Source organism: Euprymna scolopes, chromosome 46, assembly GCF_053919585.1.
Source record: "Euprymna scolopes isolate OS-2025 chromosome 46, ASM5391958v1, whole genome shotgun sequence".
Taxonomy (NCBI): domain Eukaryota; kingdom Metazoa; phylum Mollusca; class Cephalopoda; order Sepiida; family Sepiolidae; genus Euprymna; species Euprymna scolopes.
In genome coordinates this window covers 99880298-99901326 of record NC_136527.1, presented here as the reverse complement: position 1 = coordinate 99901326, position 21029 = coordinate 99880298, and the positions used below count along the sequence as shown (strand labels likewise).

Here is a 21029-nt window from a genome sequence, read left to right as displayed (position 1 = left end):
CATCTCGCTGCCCTAATCCCTACATAGTACCCCAGTAGATGTTTCCCCTGATAGTAGCCCCCTACACCAAAGTGGCAATGTGCCTTGTTTGGGGTGAAAATGTAATAATAATAAAAAAAAAAAAGATATCAGCTAGAGGAAAGACCCAACCAAGAAAATGCAAATATGGACACTATTATCTCACTCTGAGAAAGAGAAGGTGTCAGCTTTCTGGTTAGTGAGCAGGGCTACCCGGCGTTGCTCGTTAGTTATACTCTCTTATGGAAACTATTACAGAATGGAACAATAAAATTGTTACCCCAGAAAAGATGACATGATTCCATTTCTGTTTGAAAATGACGCAATGTTCGACGAGCGAGATTGGAGATGCGCCGCTGTACAACTCATGCTCTCTACTGATCCAAGTTATGACAACAGGACCATTGCCAGCACCCTCAAAATGCATAGCTTGATTGCCACGAATAATAGGGACATTCCTAGGGTGATGGAAACAAAGTTTTTGGCCACGGTTATTGTTTTTGGTGTGGTTTCAAGCAAGGGTCACACTATGCCACCTCACATCTTCGAAGTTGGCTTGAAAGTCAACACCAAAGTGTAACTGGATGTGTTAAAGAGTGCGGTGATCCCCTGGTGCAATCAGAAGGCCACAGACAGACCCTGGGTGTGGCAGCAAGGCTTGGCACCAGCCCACAAGTTCAAAGAAGGAGTACTACGACTTTGTACCCTTCTCCCACTGTCCGTCCTCCTCCTCCTCCTCCTCACCCTGAACCCGCTGGACTACTTTGTTTAGTCATATGTCGAGAACATCACCAACATGACTTCCCATAACATAAAAGCCAGCCTGATCGGCGCCATTCACTGAGATCCCGTCGGCGTATGTGGAAAAGGCATGTACTGAGGCGGTGATTGAGGCTGAAGGCAGCTACATTGAATAGATGTCAGCTCTACTACACAAGTAAGTCACCTGAATTGATTTTTTTTCAATAAAAGTTTTTAAATAAAGCTGTAGTGTTGTTTTATTTAGAACGACGATTTTATCGTTCCACCCTGTAAATGTGTTTATTTTTAAATAAAAAAAAGTAACCATTTACTTCTGTTTCCAAATATTTCAGCTTTTTAGATAATATTCTGTTATATTTATTTGAAAAAAGGGTTGTGATCTATATATATATAGAAGCGAAAATGTTTGTGTGTGTGTGTGTGCGTGCGTTTTCGTGTATGTCCGAGATAGGCTTTTTTCCGAGAAGCGATCGGTCAGCTCTTAAAACTTTTTATATCACATCAAAATTATAATATCTACGAGTTAACAACAGGGGTCGCCTGTCTATTTAATTTATCCGGCTTTGAAAAGTTAATTATTCAACATTTTTCGATCGCCGCATGTGGATTAGGCTTTTTTCGTATAAAAAAGAAGCGAACAAACCCACAGTTAATAAAATACTGCCCCGCACTGAAAGTTGACCTCATTATCGTCAAGGACGGGCACCTGCCAATTCAAACATGTCGCACGTTTTTTTTTTTTTTCCACACTTTATTATTTTCCAACTGAGCGTCAAGGCTTCGGGTTCAATCCTTCCTACATATCTACCAAAACTTTTTTTTTTTTTAAAACAAACACCCGTGCAACGATTTTTGTTTTGATTTACCCAAAAACACGCACACCTCCAAACACCCGGACAATGCCGGGTACCCCCTGCTAGTCCATATATATAAAAGGCAAAACGCGCGCAAGAGTTTTTGTATGTCCAAGAAAGGCTGGTTCTCGGGCAGGGCTTTACCATCGCTTAGAACTTCTTATAAACCGTGTAGATCATAATATGTACGGATTGCGAATGTGCGTCATGGCTAGATTTATTTACGTCGACTTTTATAAAATTATTGCTATTTCGACTTCTCACGTGTTGATTCGACTTTTTCATATAAAAGCAAAACTGCTGTGAAACTAATGAGCAGTTCTTGGTCCACGGGCCGGGAACGTCCAGAAGGCGATGGACGTTTGGTCAATGTCGGTTTTCACCGTCATGTCAGACAATTGCTTTCATTTGGTCACTCCCCGAATAAAGGGGGGGGGGCTGATTTTCCACAACACATTGGGAAAACAAAACCAGACAAAGTAAAAAAAAAAAACAAACCCAAAAGAACTATCCCGCAGTAAAATTAAGTGTGGAATTAAATTCCACATGCACCTGTCACATTCCATTCACGCACCTTTTGTCACATCACTTATAATGATTTTATTTCACACATCCTTACTTTGCTGTCATCGTAACATGGTGGGAAGTCATCAGCCTATAAACCTCAAGGGTTCAGGTTCGAGCCTGCCTACCTACCTAAACATTTTATTTTCTTTTACACCTCCAAACACCCGGGCAACGCTGGGTATCCCCGCTAGTGAATTATATAAATCTCACCTGTCTGTTTAAATGTATGTATATATGTTCGTATGTCTTCCAAAGGGCGAATGAACCCTTTTTCAGGGTCAACGGCCAACTAGCACCGTGTGTGTGTATGTGTGTGTTGCGGTGGAGAGGGCTACCGTAAGCCGTGGTGAAGGCAACCTTTCTAGGAGAAGTAAATCTCTGATTTAAAAAAACCATAAAGCGGGAGACCAGTACCCGCATTAAGCTGGTCTGCAGTTTAACTTGTTGCTGGCTATCTTGCTCTTGCTTGTTGCTGGGTCTCAACATTTTGAACCAAGAGAGAGACTTAGCTGTCGTACAAAGCTGAGACTCTGTAACATCATCTGTGTATAGATACTCCCTCAGGCATTTGTCTATTAAAATAGTCTTGTGGCGATGGAAATCATTTTTGGGATCATGGACTTTAAGTGTCTGAGGGAGTGGCACTCGTCTGACAAGACGTTGCAATCATCATGTCTCACAAAAACTTTCGACAAAGGCAACTGATCCTGACAAGATTGGTATCATTTTAAAGTTTAACGTCTCGGACGACAAATATTGAAAAATTGGCCAAAAACATTAATCCCTTCACCCTCAACTGGCCAGTTTTGTACAAGGAGGGGTTGATTTTTTGCGAGCCATTTTTGCAAGTCGTTGTATCGGTTGGATTGACTTTGGCTAATTTTAACGTTCCGAGCTTCTGGTCGCGTCATGGAATAGTGGTAAGACGTCAGGTTTTCTATCACTTTCTTTTCCATCTTCGCGTCAAGGGTTCGAGCCTGCCTGCCTGCCTTCCTACAACCACTTTTTTTTTTAACACCTCTCTTTACCCGGTCTTCCTACTGTTATTTTACACCCCCCACCCGGGCAATGCCGGGTACCCCCGCTAGTAAGAAATAAGTCGTGCTGCTAATAGTTCTTTAGGCGTGTGTAAAAAAAAAAAAATGGATACAAGACATTTCAACACTATTTGATACAAACAAAAAAAAAGTTGAAAACAAAATTAAAACATAAAATTTAATTTAAATTATATGAATTTGGAATTTTTTAACATAAAACATAAATACAACAAAATAAAAATGATATAAATTCAGCATCCAAGATTTTATTTATCTTAACAATCAATTCTTTCAATTTCAGCAATAACAAAAATGACAAATAAACAGTTCTTCTGTTTGCTTCGTTTTCAACATTATATGGTCATGCTTATTTCTAAGAAAAATTGCCAGGTTTTTTTTATGAGTATACATAAGAAAAAATTCAATATTGACATAAAAATATTTGTTGTTCTACGTAAACGATGCCAGTCTGTAAAATGTACTGAAATTTTAAAGAGCCGATTGCTAAAATAAATAAAACCTTGACTCTTGGAATATAGCTAAATTGTTATGCATTTATATATATGTAGTTATATATATATATATATATATACGCATATATATACATATATATATATATATATACATATATACACACATATATATATACATATATATATTAATATGAACAACAATTTAGCTACAAGTATATATATATATATATATATATATATATATATATATATATAGCTACTTCATTTACTCACATAAACTTAATATACGAAAGTATAAATTTATGCATAAACTTTAAGTATTTACTTAAAAAGTGCTCAATACGTAGGTAAAGCTAGTTAGTAAGTTATAAAATATATATGGCGATTAAGCTACACTGAATATTCCGCGTTTCATCCACTCTAGGATTCTTCAGGCTTATGCGCATAAGCCTGACGAATCCTATATATATATATATATAGAGAGAGAGTAAGTTATAAAATATATATAGCGATTAAGCTACACTGAATATTCCGCGTTTCATCCACTCTAGGCGCATAAGCCTGAAGAGTCCTAGAGTGGATTAAATTAAAATAAAGATTCTAAACACAAGATTTAGTATCATATTTTGATTTTAATCTTCGTCAAAACCTAAAACTGGTGCAAACTGTCCTGTTTGGAGAGTGTATTTTATTTTTTAAGAGTATCACAGCAAAGCCACCATTCTCTCATGCATAGGATATTGTTGCCACATCTGGTCAGGTGCATCTATCACTAGTCCAAAAAAGCGTCCCCAATCTAATAGGCCATGCACTGTGGAACAAGGATCAACCCTTGTCTCATGACTGCAGTGTTGCATCCCTTTGTTTATTTTACAAGTATTTTAATGCGATGATCTGTGGAAAACATAGCACTAGTATCCTCTTTACGTACATACACTCGACTAACCCGAAACGCATCAAAATCTCACCCTTTCATTGTTGAAGTCTCTAGATACCGGAAAGCTTTCTATTTAATTAAATTCAGTGTAGCTTAATCGCTATATATATTTTATAACTTACTCTCTCTCTCTCTCTCTATATATATATATATATATATTAATATGAACAACAATTCAGCTACGAGTATATATATATATATATATATATATATATATATATATATATATATATATACAATTCAAGAAAATGTCACCTAAATAAATAAAAACAAAACAAGACAAAATTAAAATAAAATAAAAACATTCAAAATATAATAAAAAAACAACAAAAAAAAAAAGGAGAAAACATTTCCCCCCTCCAAATCAGATAAAGAAATTAGTACCAATTAATAAAATAAACCTCATTTAAATTCATTTTTCTTGTTTATTTGATGTGTCCATGCATCCATATATTAGACTGCCCATTGGTCAATTTGCATTCAACCTTCCTCACCCCCATACGCGAGTATAGTAAGGTACCCAGTTGGTTTTTTAAAGTTTAGTTCCCGAAAAAGAGTCCCATCTGGATAGGAACACAGGTAACTGTATACACCCATTGCCTACATGAGGGTGATGTCACAGTCCTAATGAGTAGTTATGCATGAAGGGTTGGTTGTTTGGTTGGTTGGTTATTTTTGTTTTACGGTATATAAACCCTTTTCAGGTTATTTAATGCTGGACCCAGTGATCCGGAAGAAAATTTTTTAATATAATATATGTTTTTTTTTTTCAAGTCGGTTTCTATTTAACCTATAGTTGGGACCCTAACAGGTACTACCACTCTTGGTCAGAGTGGACCTGGGAGCAATGGCAATTAAAGGATGGCTCCACATTCTCCAAAGCCTGCAAGCTGGGACCTCACCACTGGATATAGTTTAAGGTCATATCCAGGACCGTAGAGCTAGGTAGTAAGTTATAAAATATATATGGCGATTAAGCTACACAGAATATTCCACGTTTCATCCACGAAACCTGATGAATCCTAACGTGGATGAAACACGGAATATTCTGTGTAGCTTAATCACCATATATAATATATATATATATATATATATTATTCTGTGTAGCTTAATCGCCATATATATATATATATGGCGATTAAGCTACACAGAATATTCCGAGTTTCATCCATGTTAGGATTCATCAGACATATATATATATATATATATATATATATATATATGAACGAGAGTGATGAACCCAGCTAGAATGTTAACCAATCCAAACCTATCAATACAATTTTTTTTTTTTAAATAACACATTTGGTTCTTGGTCCATCATCAAAATGTTGATGATGGACCAAAGGTCTTTGGCCTTTTTTTCTCCGTCCTACAGCATATGTTCTAGATGGCCTCCATTTAGCTTTTGTTTTTTTTTGTTTTTTGGGTCACCCTGCATATTTCTTCTGATGAGTTAAGGGTATAATAGATTCACTGATTGATATCATAATAAAGTGATTGATTTTGCGCTACGAAATAGATACTGTCAAGAATTGTATAAGTCAACTGAATTAAAGGAATAAATTATAAGATGGTCAGCATCATGAATTTTTTTTTTTCTTTTTAGAAAATTTTCTTTTTTCTTTTTAGAAAAAAAAAACAGAAGCGCCTGATGCCACCAGACATGTGTAAGGATTGGGGAGGGATAAGTGAATGTAAAACCAGAGCAATGGCAATTAAGGAGTTCATCCACACTCCCCAAAGCCCGCAAGTTGGGGCCTCACCATTGGATATAGTTTAAGGTCATATCCAGGACCGCCCTCGTGGAGGGAGGATGGGGAATAGGGAATAAAAAGATCATAAAAAGAATGCGTGCACAGACCGACGAGCTTGTTAGAGAAGACGATCATGTTAGAGACGTGGGTGATGTCACAGCCGTAATGAGAAGTCACGCGTGGTGGGAGAATGAAGAATAAAGGTCTTTTCTTTAAACCTGAAACAGTGAGCTGAAGTTTTTTCCTATTCTTTGTCTCTTTTGCGACTGAGTCTACAATGTGTTGGGTCCCGGATGTCTACATTTTAATGCATGTGTAAACGTGTGGATTACGATACGTCTGCAAAAGGAGAAAGGAAGGACAGCCAGACGCCATACAACTCTGAAACTGCATCCTGCTCATCGCTCTTGACTAGACCTGAACCGACCCCGGTAACCAACGCTCTGCTTCGCTGAGCAAACACCTCCATCTTATCTGTCCTTTTCAGGACAAACAATGTCTACAAACAATAACTTTTTGTTATACATGTTCTTTTCAGGGACAACCCAGTCTTTATGAAGACGATTTCTATTTTAGGGAGTTGAGCTGATATTTTGCCTCAGTACTATATCAACAAACTGTTATAGAGCAGTGAGGCAGAAGCAGTAAATTATCTGTTCATCTGTCTATCTATTTGTTTATCTTATTATCTATGTATCTGTCTGTCTATATAACTATTTATCTAGCTAGAGTTGTGTGGACAAGAGATGTGAAGCCATGTTTTGACATGTCGAACTGTGGCCTGGTCAAGTTGCACAGGAAACTATCCGAACAGGTGACCGGAATTGACGTGTCACATTGTTGAATAGAATTTGGGCAACGCTGGAATTATTGCTGGGTGCACACATGCATATGGAGCTAGGTACACACATGCAAATATTGTTGACAAATGTTCAAACTAATAAACGTCATCAAAAAGTCATGACAATTTGAAAAAAATGTACAGAAGCTTTGAAATCAACATTCTTCAACTGACAAGTTTTGAAGACAGTCATATTAAAATTTGGCCTTGGACGAATTTAATAAGGGCCAGTGGAATGCGGCATGGAAAAACGAAATTCCTATCTAATTTTTTTTTGTAAATAAAAACAAATGCCAACCAAGGAAGAAGTCAGTCAGAGAGACTAGTAGCAGATGCACCAACCCAAATGTGACAACAATACTCCATACATGGGTTTGTCGATCATGCTTAAGTTTGAAGTAACATTTTGTTTGATCTGTCTCAATTAAGATTAAAATAGGATTTTAAAAATATTTGAGTTCTCATCACATGCATATTTCAGTGAAAAAAATTAAAAAAATGAACCCAGTTTGCTTTTAGAAAAGAAAAAAAAACAAACAAAAAAAACATGGATGCAGCAATTTTTTTTTATATATATACTTAAAGAAATAACAAGAAACAAAAATGTCTTTTCCTTTTCACATCCGCAAAACAAATTAAAAAAAAAACTACGAGAAGCAATACAGACGGATCAGCTGCAAATATAAATTAAATAAAATAATAAAATTTAGTTAAATAAATAAAAATAGTTAAATAAATAAAAATACAACAAAAACAAACAAACAAACAAATAAATATTAAATGGTTTTAGTTAAATAAAAATACAACAAAAAAACAAATAAACAAATAAATATTAAACATCATCATGATTAAAGAACAAAAAAGGGGTGGAAATGGATTTATAATGAATAACTTTTGATAAAAATTTAATGTGGTTTGCTTAAAGCATTATTTCATATGTATATAGTAAAAGAAATTTAAGTTTATAGAAGGCAGAACAAAGCAAAGATATAATGGATAAACTTACACTGAAGAAACTTTATTGAATCAAGACGTGTGTGTGTGTGTGTGTGTGTGTGTGTGTGTACAATCATATATATATATATATATATATATATATATATATATATATATATATATAATATAAAGCTGAATGTCTGTGTGTGTGTCTGGTCAGGAATAGCCTCCTATATGGTTGACTATTTAAAAAAAAACTGATTACATATAATGATAGAAGATGTATCAAGACACAGGAATGGGTATGTTTGATCTGGCAGAACGGTGGTTCATTAAAATTGTGGGATCTGCGTACGCGCCTGGTCCACAAAGTATGGAAATAAAAAATTTAAAAATTACAAAAAAACGTTTACAAGTGTTTTTGATATGGATGTACATAAGAATAGTTTGATAAGTATGTTTTAACTTAAATAGGGATGGTATAATAAAATTGTGGAGTTTGCGTTCACGCCTGACATTCATAGAATGGAAATTGGCACAAACTTTAATAAAGACTTTTCATATCTATCTGCGTAAGTATACTTTGATAATTATGTTTCAGTTTGAAGAAATATGATATAATAAAATTATGGGATGTTCGTTCGCGCCTGACCTCCATAGAATGGAAATATGTCACAAAGTTTAACCAGGTTTTTCAATATAGATCCACAGAATATTGTGATAAGTGTTTCAGTGTGAACAAGTATGGTATAATAAATTATGGGGTCTATCTATTTTATTTTTACTTTAATCATATTTTGCTTTGGTTTTGATACCCCCAAATTCGAAGCTATCTCTTTACAACCCTTCCTTTTCATAACCTGTCATACTTTCATAAATTAGAGTCCATTTTCTGTAGGCTGTTTTTTTAACCCAGTCAACGACGGGTATTTTTGCTAGTATATATCTATATATATACACACACATTCATGTAATTTATTCTTATGTTCTTTCTTGTGTCATTTATTTATTTATTTTTTTTTTTTTTTAGGGGGCTGGTGGATCTTTGGTATACCAGCTCTTTCCACTCGGGCAACGCCGGGTATCCATGCTACTATAAAAAAAAAATTACAGCCATTTTGAATCTCAGCTATGATTTGATGAAAGTGATTGATTGTCTATTTTTTTTTTGCACTTTTTTTTTCGTTGTAAACTATAATGTATCATTGCCAACCATCAATAATGAAAAACTGTGTTGTGACCATTATTCAAATTAAATTATTATACAAGATATATTGTAAGGATATCTACTAATTAGTATATATATATAATTTACTACATATTTTATATATATATATATATATATATATAATTTACTATATATTTTATATCTGTATATATAATTTACTATATATTTTATATATATATATATATATATATATATATATATATATATAAGTTACTATATATTATATATATATATATATTATAAATATAATTTACTCATGTTCACCCCTAATAAGGCCACTTACGTAAGGGCTACTATTTAGGACCATACCTAGAAAAGATTAACAAGATGTTGGTTTACATTACATTTAAACTTCTGCATATCAGCACAATCAGGGACACTGGTAGCAGGAAGGGAATTCCAAAGACTAGCTGTCCGAAGGAAGAAACTATTAGAATAGAAAGGTTTCTGGCATTTAGGAACCTCAACAGTGAAGAGGAGAGATTCTGTTGCTAAGCAGGTTTGTTGGGGGGATATGTACATCGAGGGGGCACAAATGCAACAAGCTCATCAGAGCACATTTCATTAAAATACTTGTAAAACAGACACAGAGAGGCAACATTGTAGCGATGGGACAGGGGTTGGAGCTTAGCTGACAGTGTGGGACCGATTAGATTGAAAAATATTTGCACTATATAAGATATAGATATATTTAAAAAAAAAACATTGTAGCGATGGGACAGGGGTTGGAGCTTAGCTGACAGTGTGGGACCGATTAGATTGAAAAATATTTGCACTATATAAGATATAGATATATTTTTAAAAAACATTGTAGCGATGGGACAGGGGTTGGAGCTTAGCTGACAGTGTGGGACCGATTAGATTGAAAAATATTTGCACTATATAAGATATAGATATATTTTTAAAAAACATTGTAGCGATGGGACAGGGGTTGGAGCTTAGCTGACAGTGTGGGACCGATTAGATTGAAAAATATTTGCACTATATAAGATATAGATATATTTTTAAAAAACATTGTAGCGATGGGACAGGGGTTGAAGCTTAGCTGACAGTGTGGGACCGATTGAAATTGAAAAATATTTGCACTATATAAGATATAGATATATTTTAAAAAAAACATGTTAGCGATGGGACAGGGGTTGGAGCTTAGCTGACAGTGTGGGACTGATTAGATTGAAAAATATTTGCACTATATAAGATATAGATATATTTTTAAAAAAATACAATAATAAATTAAACCATTTCTTTTTTTTTTCTTTAATTTGTTCAAAATCGTATTTTTATGATTCTTTGAAAATATCTGGTAGTAGGACGACCACTAGTGTAAATGTGGTATTGTGGTGACTAAAATGATTTTAGTTTAGAGTAGAATGAAAATATGCCACAAAGTTTAACAGGGTTTTTTAATATAGATCCGCAGAATATTGTGATCAGTGTTTCAGTGTGAACAGGTATGGTATAATAAATTATGGTGTCTATCTATTTTATTTTTACTTTCATCATATTTTGCTTTGGTTTTGATACCCCCAAATTCGAAGCTATCTCTTTACAACCCTTCCTTTTCATAACCTATCATACTTTCATAAATCAGAGTCGATTTTCTGAAGGCTGTTTTCAACGACGGGTACTTTTGCTAGTATATATATATACATATATAATTATAAAACTCAAATGACTTTGTAACGATGTATGTAATATTTGCACTATATAAGATATAGATATATTTAAAAAAAAATACAATAATAAATTAAACCATTTCTTTTTTTTTTTCTTTAATTTGTTTAAAATCGTATTTTTTTTTTATGATTCTTTGAAAATATCTGGTAGTAGGACGACCACTAGTGTAAATGTGGTATTTTGGTGACTAAAATGATTTTAGTTTAGAGTAGAATAGAATTTTAAAAAAATTATTTCTAATCAAGAATGACCAACAGCGCTTGTTTTTTTTCGTTTTATCAAATTGATAATGGCAAAAGTATAACAGGGGAAATAAGCCAGTCTTATTCCGCCCAGTTATTAATGGTACCTATTTACAATGCCTCCCCACGCGACGGAGTTAGAGACCGGGGTCGTTTTTTAACGTGGAGAAAAGGTACAAAAAATAAAAAATTGTCTCAGTCGTGAAGGATTTCTCCTCCACTGAAAGAGAACGAGAAATGGAAGTGCAGCATCTGAAGAACAGATACTACACTTTGATCTTGACCAAAAGGCCATGTAATTTGATTGACGAACTGACGAAAGTTAAAAATCTAGCGATTTTCTGGAGATTTCTTTTCCCTGATCTAGCGATTTTCTGGAGATTTCTTTTCCCTGATCTAGCGGGTTTTAATTTTTGGTTTAGATACCCATGTTTGCCTGATGGATATATATATTAATAATAACATTAATTAATAATATTAATAATAATATTAATAATATTAATTAATTCATAAGTACATGAAAGAATTTTGCTGTTAAATTATTTGGAATTGTGATTTTCACCTAAGTATTTTATTGAACAAGGACCCATTTTTTTTTCTCATCACTACAAAAAAAAGTATGCATTTCTTAACATTAGAATTTTATTTAGCCAATTTACCAAGGAATCTTCAGTTAAAAAGCACCATTTTTTTTTGTAAGTATTTCTAATCGTTTAACTTTATTGCATTTTTTGTCACCTCCCTTTTCAGTGATGTAATGTCACTTTTAAAAAATCGCACGAACTGTTAAATTCTAAAAAAAAAAAAAAAAAAAAAAAAAAAAAAATGGCACAAATGAAAAATAAAAAATATTGAATCATCCGTAACTATAAAAGTTACGAGTTTTTCGCATGAATACATTCTTATAGCCACCTGTTCTTCACTTGTAAAAGATGGCATGAATTGGTACGTTGTAAAAAAATGGCATAAGTTAAAAATAAAAAAAATTTAGATTATCCTTAACTATAAAGGTTTGAGTTTCTTGCATAAATAAATGCTTATAGTGACCTGTTCTTCACTAGTAAAAAATGGCACAAATTGGTAAATCGTATAAAATGGCACAAATGAAAAAGAAAAAAAATTAGATCATCCATAACTAAAAAGCCACAAGTGAAAAAAAACAAAAACAAAATTAGATTATCCGTAACTATAAAGGTCTGAATTTCTCACATAAATAAATGCTAATAGTGAGCTGCTCTTCATTAGTAAAAAAAAAAAAAAAAATGGCACAAATTGGTAAATTATAAAGAATGGCACAGGAACTTTGAGGTTGGGTAAAAGATATGTGAGCATTCAAACAATCACACCCATAACCATTTTATAATTAATATTGTTATTAATATTATTAATTAATATTATTATTAATATTATTAATTAATATTATTATTAATATTATTATTAATATTATTATTAATATTATTAATTAATATTATTATTAATATTATTAATTAATATTATTATTAATATTATTAATTAATATTGTTATTATTTGATTTCCAATTAGAATTTAAATCAGCAATATTATTTTTGCATGTAAGCTGAAGCAGTGAAGCTTAAATAGTAAAAATTAATTTCAATTAGTGATAATTTTATTTGTTTTTAGCATTTTATTATTTTATGATTATTACACTTTTGAGTTTACAGAATTTTTTAAATGCAAAAACTGTGTCGTCAAAACTTCCAACTCCACACTCTCTTGTCAAAACTTCCAACTCCACAACTCGACACTCTGTCGTCAAAACTTCCAACTCACAACTCGACACTCTGTCATCAAAACTTCCAACTCCACAACTCGACACTCTGTCGTCAAAACTTCCAGCTCCACAACTCAACACTCTGTCTTCAAAACTTCCAACTCCACAACTCGACACTCTGTTTTCAAAACTTCCAACTCCACAACTCTCTTCAAGTTGATTCGCACTACAGACATATTACACACCTTCTTTCAACTTGTTCCCCTGTTTGCTTCACGTTTGTTTTATTCGCTTGTTTTATTTGCATAGTAACAACGACCATCAACCATAAAACAAACTGGGAGTCGCCATTTTAGCATTTTTCTTTCTTTTTATTTTGTAACACGATCGACCCTATTGAAACACGTATATATGATAGCTAAGTAAGTTACGATTTTCTCTACAAGTTTTCTTTATTCAAGAATTTTTATTCTTAACTATTTCCTTTCATGTTTATGATTTGTTATAACAGTACGGTTTTACTTTACACATTTAAAAAAAAAAAGACAATATTTTTGCACCAAGCTAATATCTATAATATAAAGCTGAACGTCTGTCTGTGTGTGTGTGTCTGGTCACGAATAGGCTCCTATATGCTTGACGATTATAGAAAACTGATCACATATAATGATAGAAGATGTATCGAGACACAGGAATAAGTATGTTTGATCTGGCATATTAATGATTCATTAAAATTGTGAGGTCTGCGTTCGCACCTGGTTCACAAAGTATGGAAATAAAAAATTTAAAAATTACAAAAAAACGTTTACAAGTGTTTTTGATATAGATGTACATAAGAATACTTTGATAAGTATGTTTTAACTTAAATAGGGATGGTATAATGAAATTGTGAGGTCTGGGTTCGCGCCTGGCCTCCATAGAATGAAAATAGGCACAAACTTTAATAAAGTCTTTTCATATCTATCTGCGTAAGTATACTTTGATAATTATGTTTCAGTTTGAATAAATATGGTATAATAAAATTATGGGGTGTTCGTTCACGCTTGACATCCATAGAATGGAAATATGTCACAAAGTTTAACCAGGTTTTTTAATATAGATCCACAGAATATTGTGATAAGTGTTTCAGTGTGAACAGGTATGGTATGATTAATTATGGGGCCTATCTATTTTATTTTTACTTTCATCATATTTTGCTTTGGTTTTGATACCTCCAAATTCGAAGCTATCTCTTTACAACCCTTCCTTTTCATAACCTGTCATACTTTCATAAATCAGAGTCGATTTTCTGTAGGCTGTTTTCAACGACGGGTACTTTTGCTAGTATATATATATCTATATAATTAGAAAACTCAAATGACCTTGTAACGATGTATGTAACTCACTTTCCAGTTTACGACATCCGGTTGCGCATGCGCGCATGATCTGCGCACTGAAATATTAACGTTATTATTGAACCCAGTCAACGACAGGTACTTTTGCTAATATGTATATATAAGTCAATATGAATTTATTAATAGGCATTAATAAATTAATAAACCTCCCCTTTGGGTAAAAAGGTATTAGCTGAAAAAGCAAAATGGGTTCCCTAGTCCCGACGACGTGTCGTCCCCAACACAACTCACCTTCTTCGTCGTAACTCCTTTGTCACATGCACGGAACGCCGCTTCAATTTCCTCGTCCGTGTCGTTGGTGCAGTCTTCCTGCTTGTCTTCGTAGGTGCTATGCTCGTGATCACGTTCGTGCTCGTGCTAGAGGGAACAGAATCAGTGAAGAGACGGGCACGAATGGTTAAGGGCTTCATTATGGCAAAGGTATGAAGGGGGGGGGGGTTGGGCGTGTGAGTGGGGTAGAGACAACAGTGGCGACCATTTTCATATGAACATTTTACGCAATTTTTTTTAAAAAAATTATTTTTGAAGCAATAAAAAGTTTGAAAAAATGCTCAAAACCAGAAACACGTTTTTATTATTGTCACCACACAAACAGAGGGGGGGGGTGCACATGACAAATGCAAAACTACATTAATGCTGGTATTTAGAACAAGGTTAGCAATATCTACGCAATAATCCGCTAAGGTAATTTCATGTCCATACGTATGTTATCACTTTTCACCCCGATTTCTAAAAGAAGGGATAGCTTTATTACTCAAAATGCAATGCAAAAAAAAAAAAAAAAAAAAAAAGTAATTTTAAAAAATTTAATCCGATGTTGCTGACATCTCAGACTACTGGTCACCAAGTACTACCGACCTTTAAGCAGCTTTTTCTTCACCCTTTGTCAGAAAAATCACTCATTGAATGAGGACTGAATGACAAAATAGGAGAAGCGAGAGTTACTGGAGCTGCCGATAACACATCCACTGTATTATCTACTCTCCATTAAAAAAAAAGGGGGGGGAATGGGGAATGCTGTCGCATTAAATAATGTTTTCGCCTAATCACATTGACGCACTGGTACCCGTTAGATCACAAAAGTTAAGCAATGTTTAGTCTGGTCAGTACTAAAATGGGTAACCATTTGGGACTTCCAGGTGCTGTATGTGCTCTCTGCTTATCTCGGCATTGCTTCCAATCATCTAGCTCTTCTCCTTGCCACTGGACTCAAGCAGTGCTGATTAACGAGAAGTGTGGCTGGAGATTGCGCAACCCTTGCCTCACAATTATCCTTTGTCTTTCGAGACTGAACGGAAGCGTTTTATACGAGGTGCCTTCAAAAAGTTTCCAGACATGTTTTCATACAGGGATTTAAAATTTTTGTAGACTCATGAAAATTCACTATTACTTGACCATCTTACAATTTATTCTTTTAATTACGCTGACTGTTTCGTAGCGCAGAATCATTCACTTTATTATCATATCAATCAATGAATTTATTTTGCCCTTAACTCATCGGAAGAAAAAGCAACAATCAATCTGTCAAATGAAAACAAAGTGTGATTTGACATGATTAAAATCCGAAAATTGGAAGAGAAGTTGCTATTTTTTATTTTATCTTTTATTATGCCATTTTAAAGGCGGTAAAGTCACTAAAATTTAAATATTCGTATTAATAAATTGCATTAATTTTGATATATACTATTAAAAATATTCTATTTTATATTTTCTTAATTTATTATTTATAATTAATCTCTATATGTTTACTGTCATAATATTCATAATTGTAATATATATAACATATGTCTATGTATTTATTTAATTTTATATGAATCTAATCACAAAAAATATCTATCTTGGTCCCCGAGTTTATTGAAGAGGAATCTATGTTTTCAGTGGCGTCTGTGCTTCCATTAGTCCGGACGATTGCCTGATAACCGTCCATTAGTTTTTCCTGAAATTTTGCCACAAATTGCATTTCATTAAATAAATGTGCACAGTAAATAATTTTTTTTGTTTTCGAAAATTCCCGTTGCGTCCCAAGGAGCTCAAAAGAGGTCAAAAATGCTCCAAAATGATCAAAAATAAAACTTTTTGCCCCATAATTTTTGATCCATCCATTAGATTTTTATGAAACTTGGACAAAATGTGGAACCCATTGTTCTTAATATAAATCCAGTATGGGTGACCCCGACAAACTTCTGGTTTGTGTCCCCGGGGACATTCAGCGCTAAAAACGCCTCTTTTTGTGACTCTTTTTTTCATATTTCTCAACAAAAACTTGATATGTTTGATTATATAGTGGTTTTTCACTGTGGTCAACTCAAATATACATGTGTTATGGCCTGAAACTGCACTGTTATCCATTTACACTGGGATTCGGCGTTTCCAGGGGCTCAAAAGAGATTAAAAAATGGCCAAAAATGACAGTTTTTGCCCCATAGCGTTTGGCCCATTCCTGAAACTTGGCCAAAATGTGGAGGCCATTGTTCTTAACATAGATTCAGTATGGATGACCCTGGCAAAATTCTGGTTTGCATTCCTCTGGAACATACCTTTTTGAAGCTTTTTTTTTTCATATTACTCAAGAACTTGACATGTATGTCTATATAGTAGTTTTCCATGGTGCTGAATTCAAATATACATGTCTTAAGGCATAAAACTGCACCGTTTGTCCATTTTCACTGGGATTGGGCATTCCCAGGAGCTCAAAAGGAGCTACAAATGCCCCACGATTGCAAAAACTGGTAACTTTTGCCCCATCCATTAGATTTTTCTGAAACTTGGCGAAAATGTGAAGACAACGTTGACCCTTCACACTTCTCACATTCATCATTTCTTCATTATTTTTTGTGTGGCGTCATCTCACATGCAGCACCAGAGGGGGAACCACGCATACGCGACTTGTTCTATTTCCGGTAATACCAATTGTTGATTTTATCTGAATTTTATATACATATATAATTCAGTTTTATTAGTATTTTAATAAAATTTATTATTACATAATTTTAATAAAATTTATTATTACATAATTTTAATTCCTTATTGTCATTGGATTATTTATCATTAATTTTACTTAATTTTAATATAAAATTTCGCCTTAGTATCATTTTATCATAATTTGTTGAAATACAGTTGAAAAGTCGATAATTCACTTTTTAATTTGAAGGAGTTGTTTCCCTTTATAAAAACCTAGTGTATATATATATATACAAGCCGCAAAAAAATTGAAGTTATTTTTTTAAATTGACGTGAACACTAGAATATTTCAATTAAAAGTCAAATATGAACAGGTAAAATTATAGAAGGTAACTTTTAAGGAGAATATAGTGAGGTATAGGTTGTTTAAACAGTTACATTAAATTTAGCATAAGTTGCCAGTTTTTGAAAAAAGTACAAGGGCGGACTTTCTTTTTGACGGCACTATATATTATATATATCCACAGACAAGTTACCTGGGTCCACAAGAACGACGACGACACAAGTGCATAAATGTTTTATACACATAATCTAATGATAAATAACTCTTTTAGTAAAAGTTGTAGGATTGATAGATTGCTTAGTCGATCAAGTTCGGTCACAGTTCAAAATTAGAAGCCACATCATCCCTCACCCTTCTTTCCAACGCATTACTTTTCAGAAAAGCATATACATACATATACACACATATATATATATATATATATATATATATATATATATATATACGAGCAAACAGTTAATAAAACATGTTAAAAAACACTTTGAAAAAGAGTTAAAAAACATATTTAATCTGAAAAGGAAACACTTGATAAGTGGATAGTCATTAATCCGCGGAGTTTCGAAGAAATACTTTCATTCTCATCAGAGGGTAGGAATTAGCAAAATGCGGGATCAGTACCGTCACTGGATTATTTATCTTCCACCAGACTATCCATTCACGTGTAATCACCTTTTTCTTCACCACATTCCCTCTGCTTCACTTTTTTGTTTTCAAGTAAGATCTTTGACTTACTTGTTGTTTCATCAAATACTTTTGTATGCAAACTCCGATCCTGCATTTTGCCAATTCCTACCCTCTGATGAGAATGAAAGTATTTCTTTGAAACTCCGTGGATTAAGGACTATCCACTTATCAAGTGTTTCCTTTTCAGATTAAATATGTTTTTAACTCATTTCAAAGTGCTTTTTAACATATTTTATTAACTGTTTGCTCGTATTATAAGCTCTATCTCCTATTTGGTTTTATCGAGCTTTTACATCTGGCTGAGATAACTTTATAAATATTATTTTTTTAATATTTATATTATACTTTAATTTTACCATCTTGGATCATTTTGGTAAATTTAATTGTAATTTTTAATTTATATATATATATATATATATATATATATATATGAAAGTTTCAAAAACTAAAAGCAATGCAGAAAGCTTTTTAATCAGTTTTGGGGTGAAAATTTGGCTGCCAAGAGGTTAAAGCTGAAAGAGTTGACATTTGCAGACTCTACCAAACTCCTCTGCCAATTTTGGGTCCAAACACTTGAAATTTTAGATGTAGGTTACCTGGATATGAGTCAAACTTTTTAATATATATATATATATATATATATATATATATATATATATATATATATGCATATAAAGTTATGAACAGTACATAGCACCCGAGCAAAGCTGGGCTGAACTACTAGTATATATATATTTCTTTAAGAGACTGTCATATATATATATATATATATATATATATGACAGCCCCTTAAAGAAATTCATTTCTTATCGTTGAGCACCTTCAGTTGAATTAAAGTTGGTCAATTTAGCTCTTATGCATAGATCATCGTATAACGATTAGATCACTGTCTGACTGATGTAAAGAACATTTAAAAAATTAAAATGTTTCAATTCAACGTTATTTCACGCGGTTAATGGTAGCCGAATGGATACGGTCTTTGCTAATCGAGCCAGAGATGTCTCGTGTTGCCGAGTTTGAATCGTTCGACTGGTATTAATCGTGACACCATGCACTGAAGATTCCCGAAAGAATGAAACACTAGTGTCTGTAGGTATTTTATTATTATAGTAAAAAAAAATTATATATATAAAGCTGGGGATTAAGGAGGGATGTGTATAGTGGAATCAGAACGGCAGTGTCTTATTTTTGGTTCTTCTAAGAGTGCTGGAATTCTGAAATGCCGTCTAAAAAAAAAGTGGGATTTGAAAAATTTAATGTATAAAATTTACCCTTTCATCTTTGAAGGAAACTGAAGATTTCTTCATTCGTTCAAAAAAAAAAAAAAGAAAAAAAAAATTTTAGAAAAAAATGGTAAAGAAATAAATAATTTTTAATAATACGGGTGGGAGATATTTTTTTCAATAAGTTTACATCTTTATGTGAATGGGGAAAATAAGCGCCCCCTTTTGTTTCACAGAATCATATCTTATTTTTTTTAGTAACGACATTATATATATATATAAAAGCGAAAATGTGTGTGTGTGTGTGTGTGTATGTACGCTTTTTTGTGTATGTCCGCGAAAAGCTTTTTTCCGAGAAGCAATCGGTTGGCTCACTCCTTCTCAAAACTTTTTATATCACATCTAAATGATAAGAGTTATGAACAGGGGTCACATGTGTATTGAATTTGCCTGACTTTTACCAGCTCGCCGCTTCAAAAAGCGAATCGTCTAACTTGCAGTGCAAAACTAGGTCAGACACCACACCACTTCCTCGCACCTGCTTATTTCGCTTCATAAACATTCACTTAACGTCCTTATCAGCTCCTTTCCCTCGTGGCCAAAACGGTTAGGTGTCTGGCTTTTTTCCCTTTCGTTTCCACCTTTGTGTCAAGGCTTTGGGGTTCAATCCTACCTTCCTACTAAAAAATTTTTTTTCTTTTACACCTCCAAACACCTGGGCAACGCCGGGTACCCCCGCTAGTTTATTATATAAAACTCACCTATCTGTTTAAATGTATATATGTACGTCTGTCCAAAGCTTTCGACAGAAGCAATGGATTTTCACGAGATCAGTATCGTTTTGAAGCGCGACCCTTCGGACAATAAATATAAAAAAATTGACTAAAATCATTAATTCCATCATCTTCAACTGGGCACTTTTCTACAAAGGGGTCGCTTTTTTCGCCGATATTTTCGAAAATCATCCCCTCTTTTCGATTGACTAGCCTTAATTTAAATCTTCGCCACTTCCGGTTTGGCGATGGACGCAACAGCAAAGACGTCACTTTTTTTCACGTTCTTTTCTTCCTTCGCGGTACAGGTTAGAGCCTGCCTGCCTGCCTACTACCCTTTTTCTTTTTTTGCGAAACACACACCTCCAAACACCTGGGCAACGCCAGGCACTCAGGCTAGTCTCTCTCTATAACAATGATCACATATTGAGTTATTTTAATTTTTTTTTTTTTTAAGAGGTGGCGAACATTAATCAACAATTCTATTTACTTTGATTACACATTTTGAGTTCAGCTTGGTTTGGCAATTCATTAATAAGAGTCTCACTCCAGAGCAGCGTTTGCAAATTGCAAATGATACAATCAATTTACAGAGATAAACATTTGATGAACGAATAATTCCACCTTGTTCGTGCGATGTAACCCTATTAGA

General features: G+C 33.5%; 1 protein-coding gene across 19 annotated transcripts in view; it reads right to left on the bottom strand.

Moving 5' to 3' along the window:
- LOC145270654 (RIMS-binding protein 2-like) overlaps positions 1-21029 on the bottom strand; it is a 1565000-nt gene that overhangs the window by 75732 nt on the left and 1468239 nt on the right. For 15 of the 19 annotated variants that reach the window (XM_080126270.1, XM_080126275.1, XM_080126269.1 and 12 more), the window contains one exon: positions 14685-14810. The exons of the other annotated variants lie outside the window; for them this stretch is intronic. In XM_080126270.1, coding sequence (XP_079982396.1) covers positions 14685-14810 — 126 coding nt within the window. The remainder of the gene's footprint in view (positions 1-14684; positions 14811-21029) is intronic. 19 annotated transcript variants of the gene reach the window in all.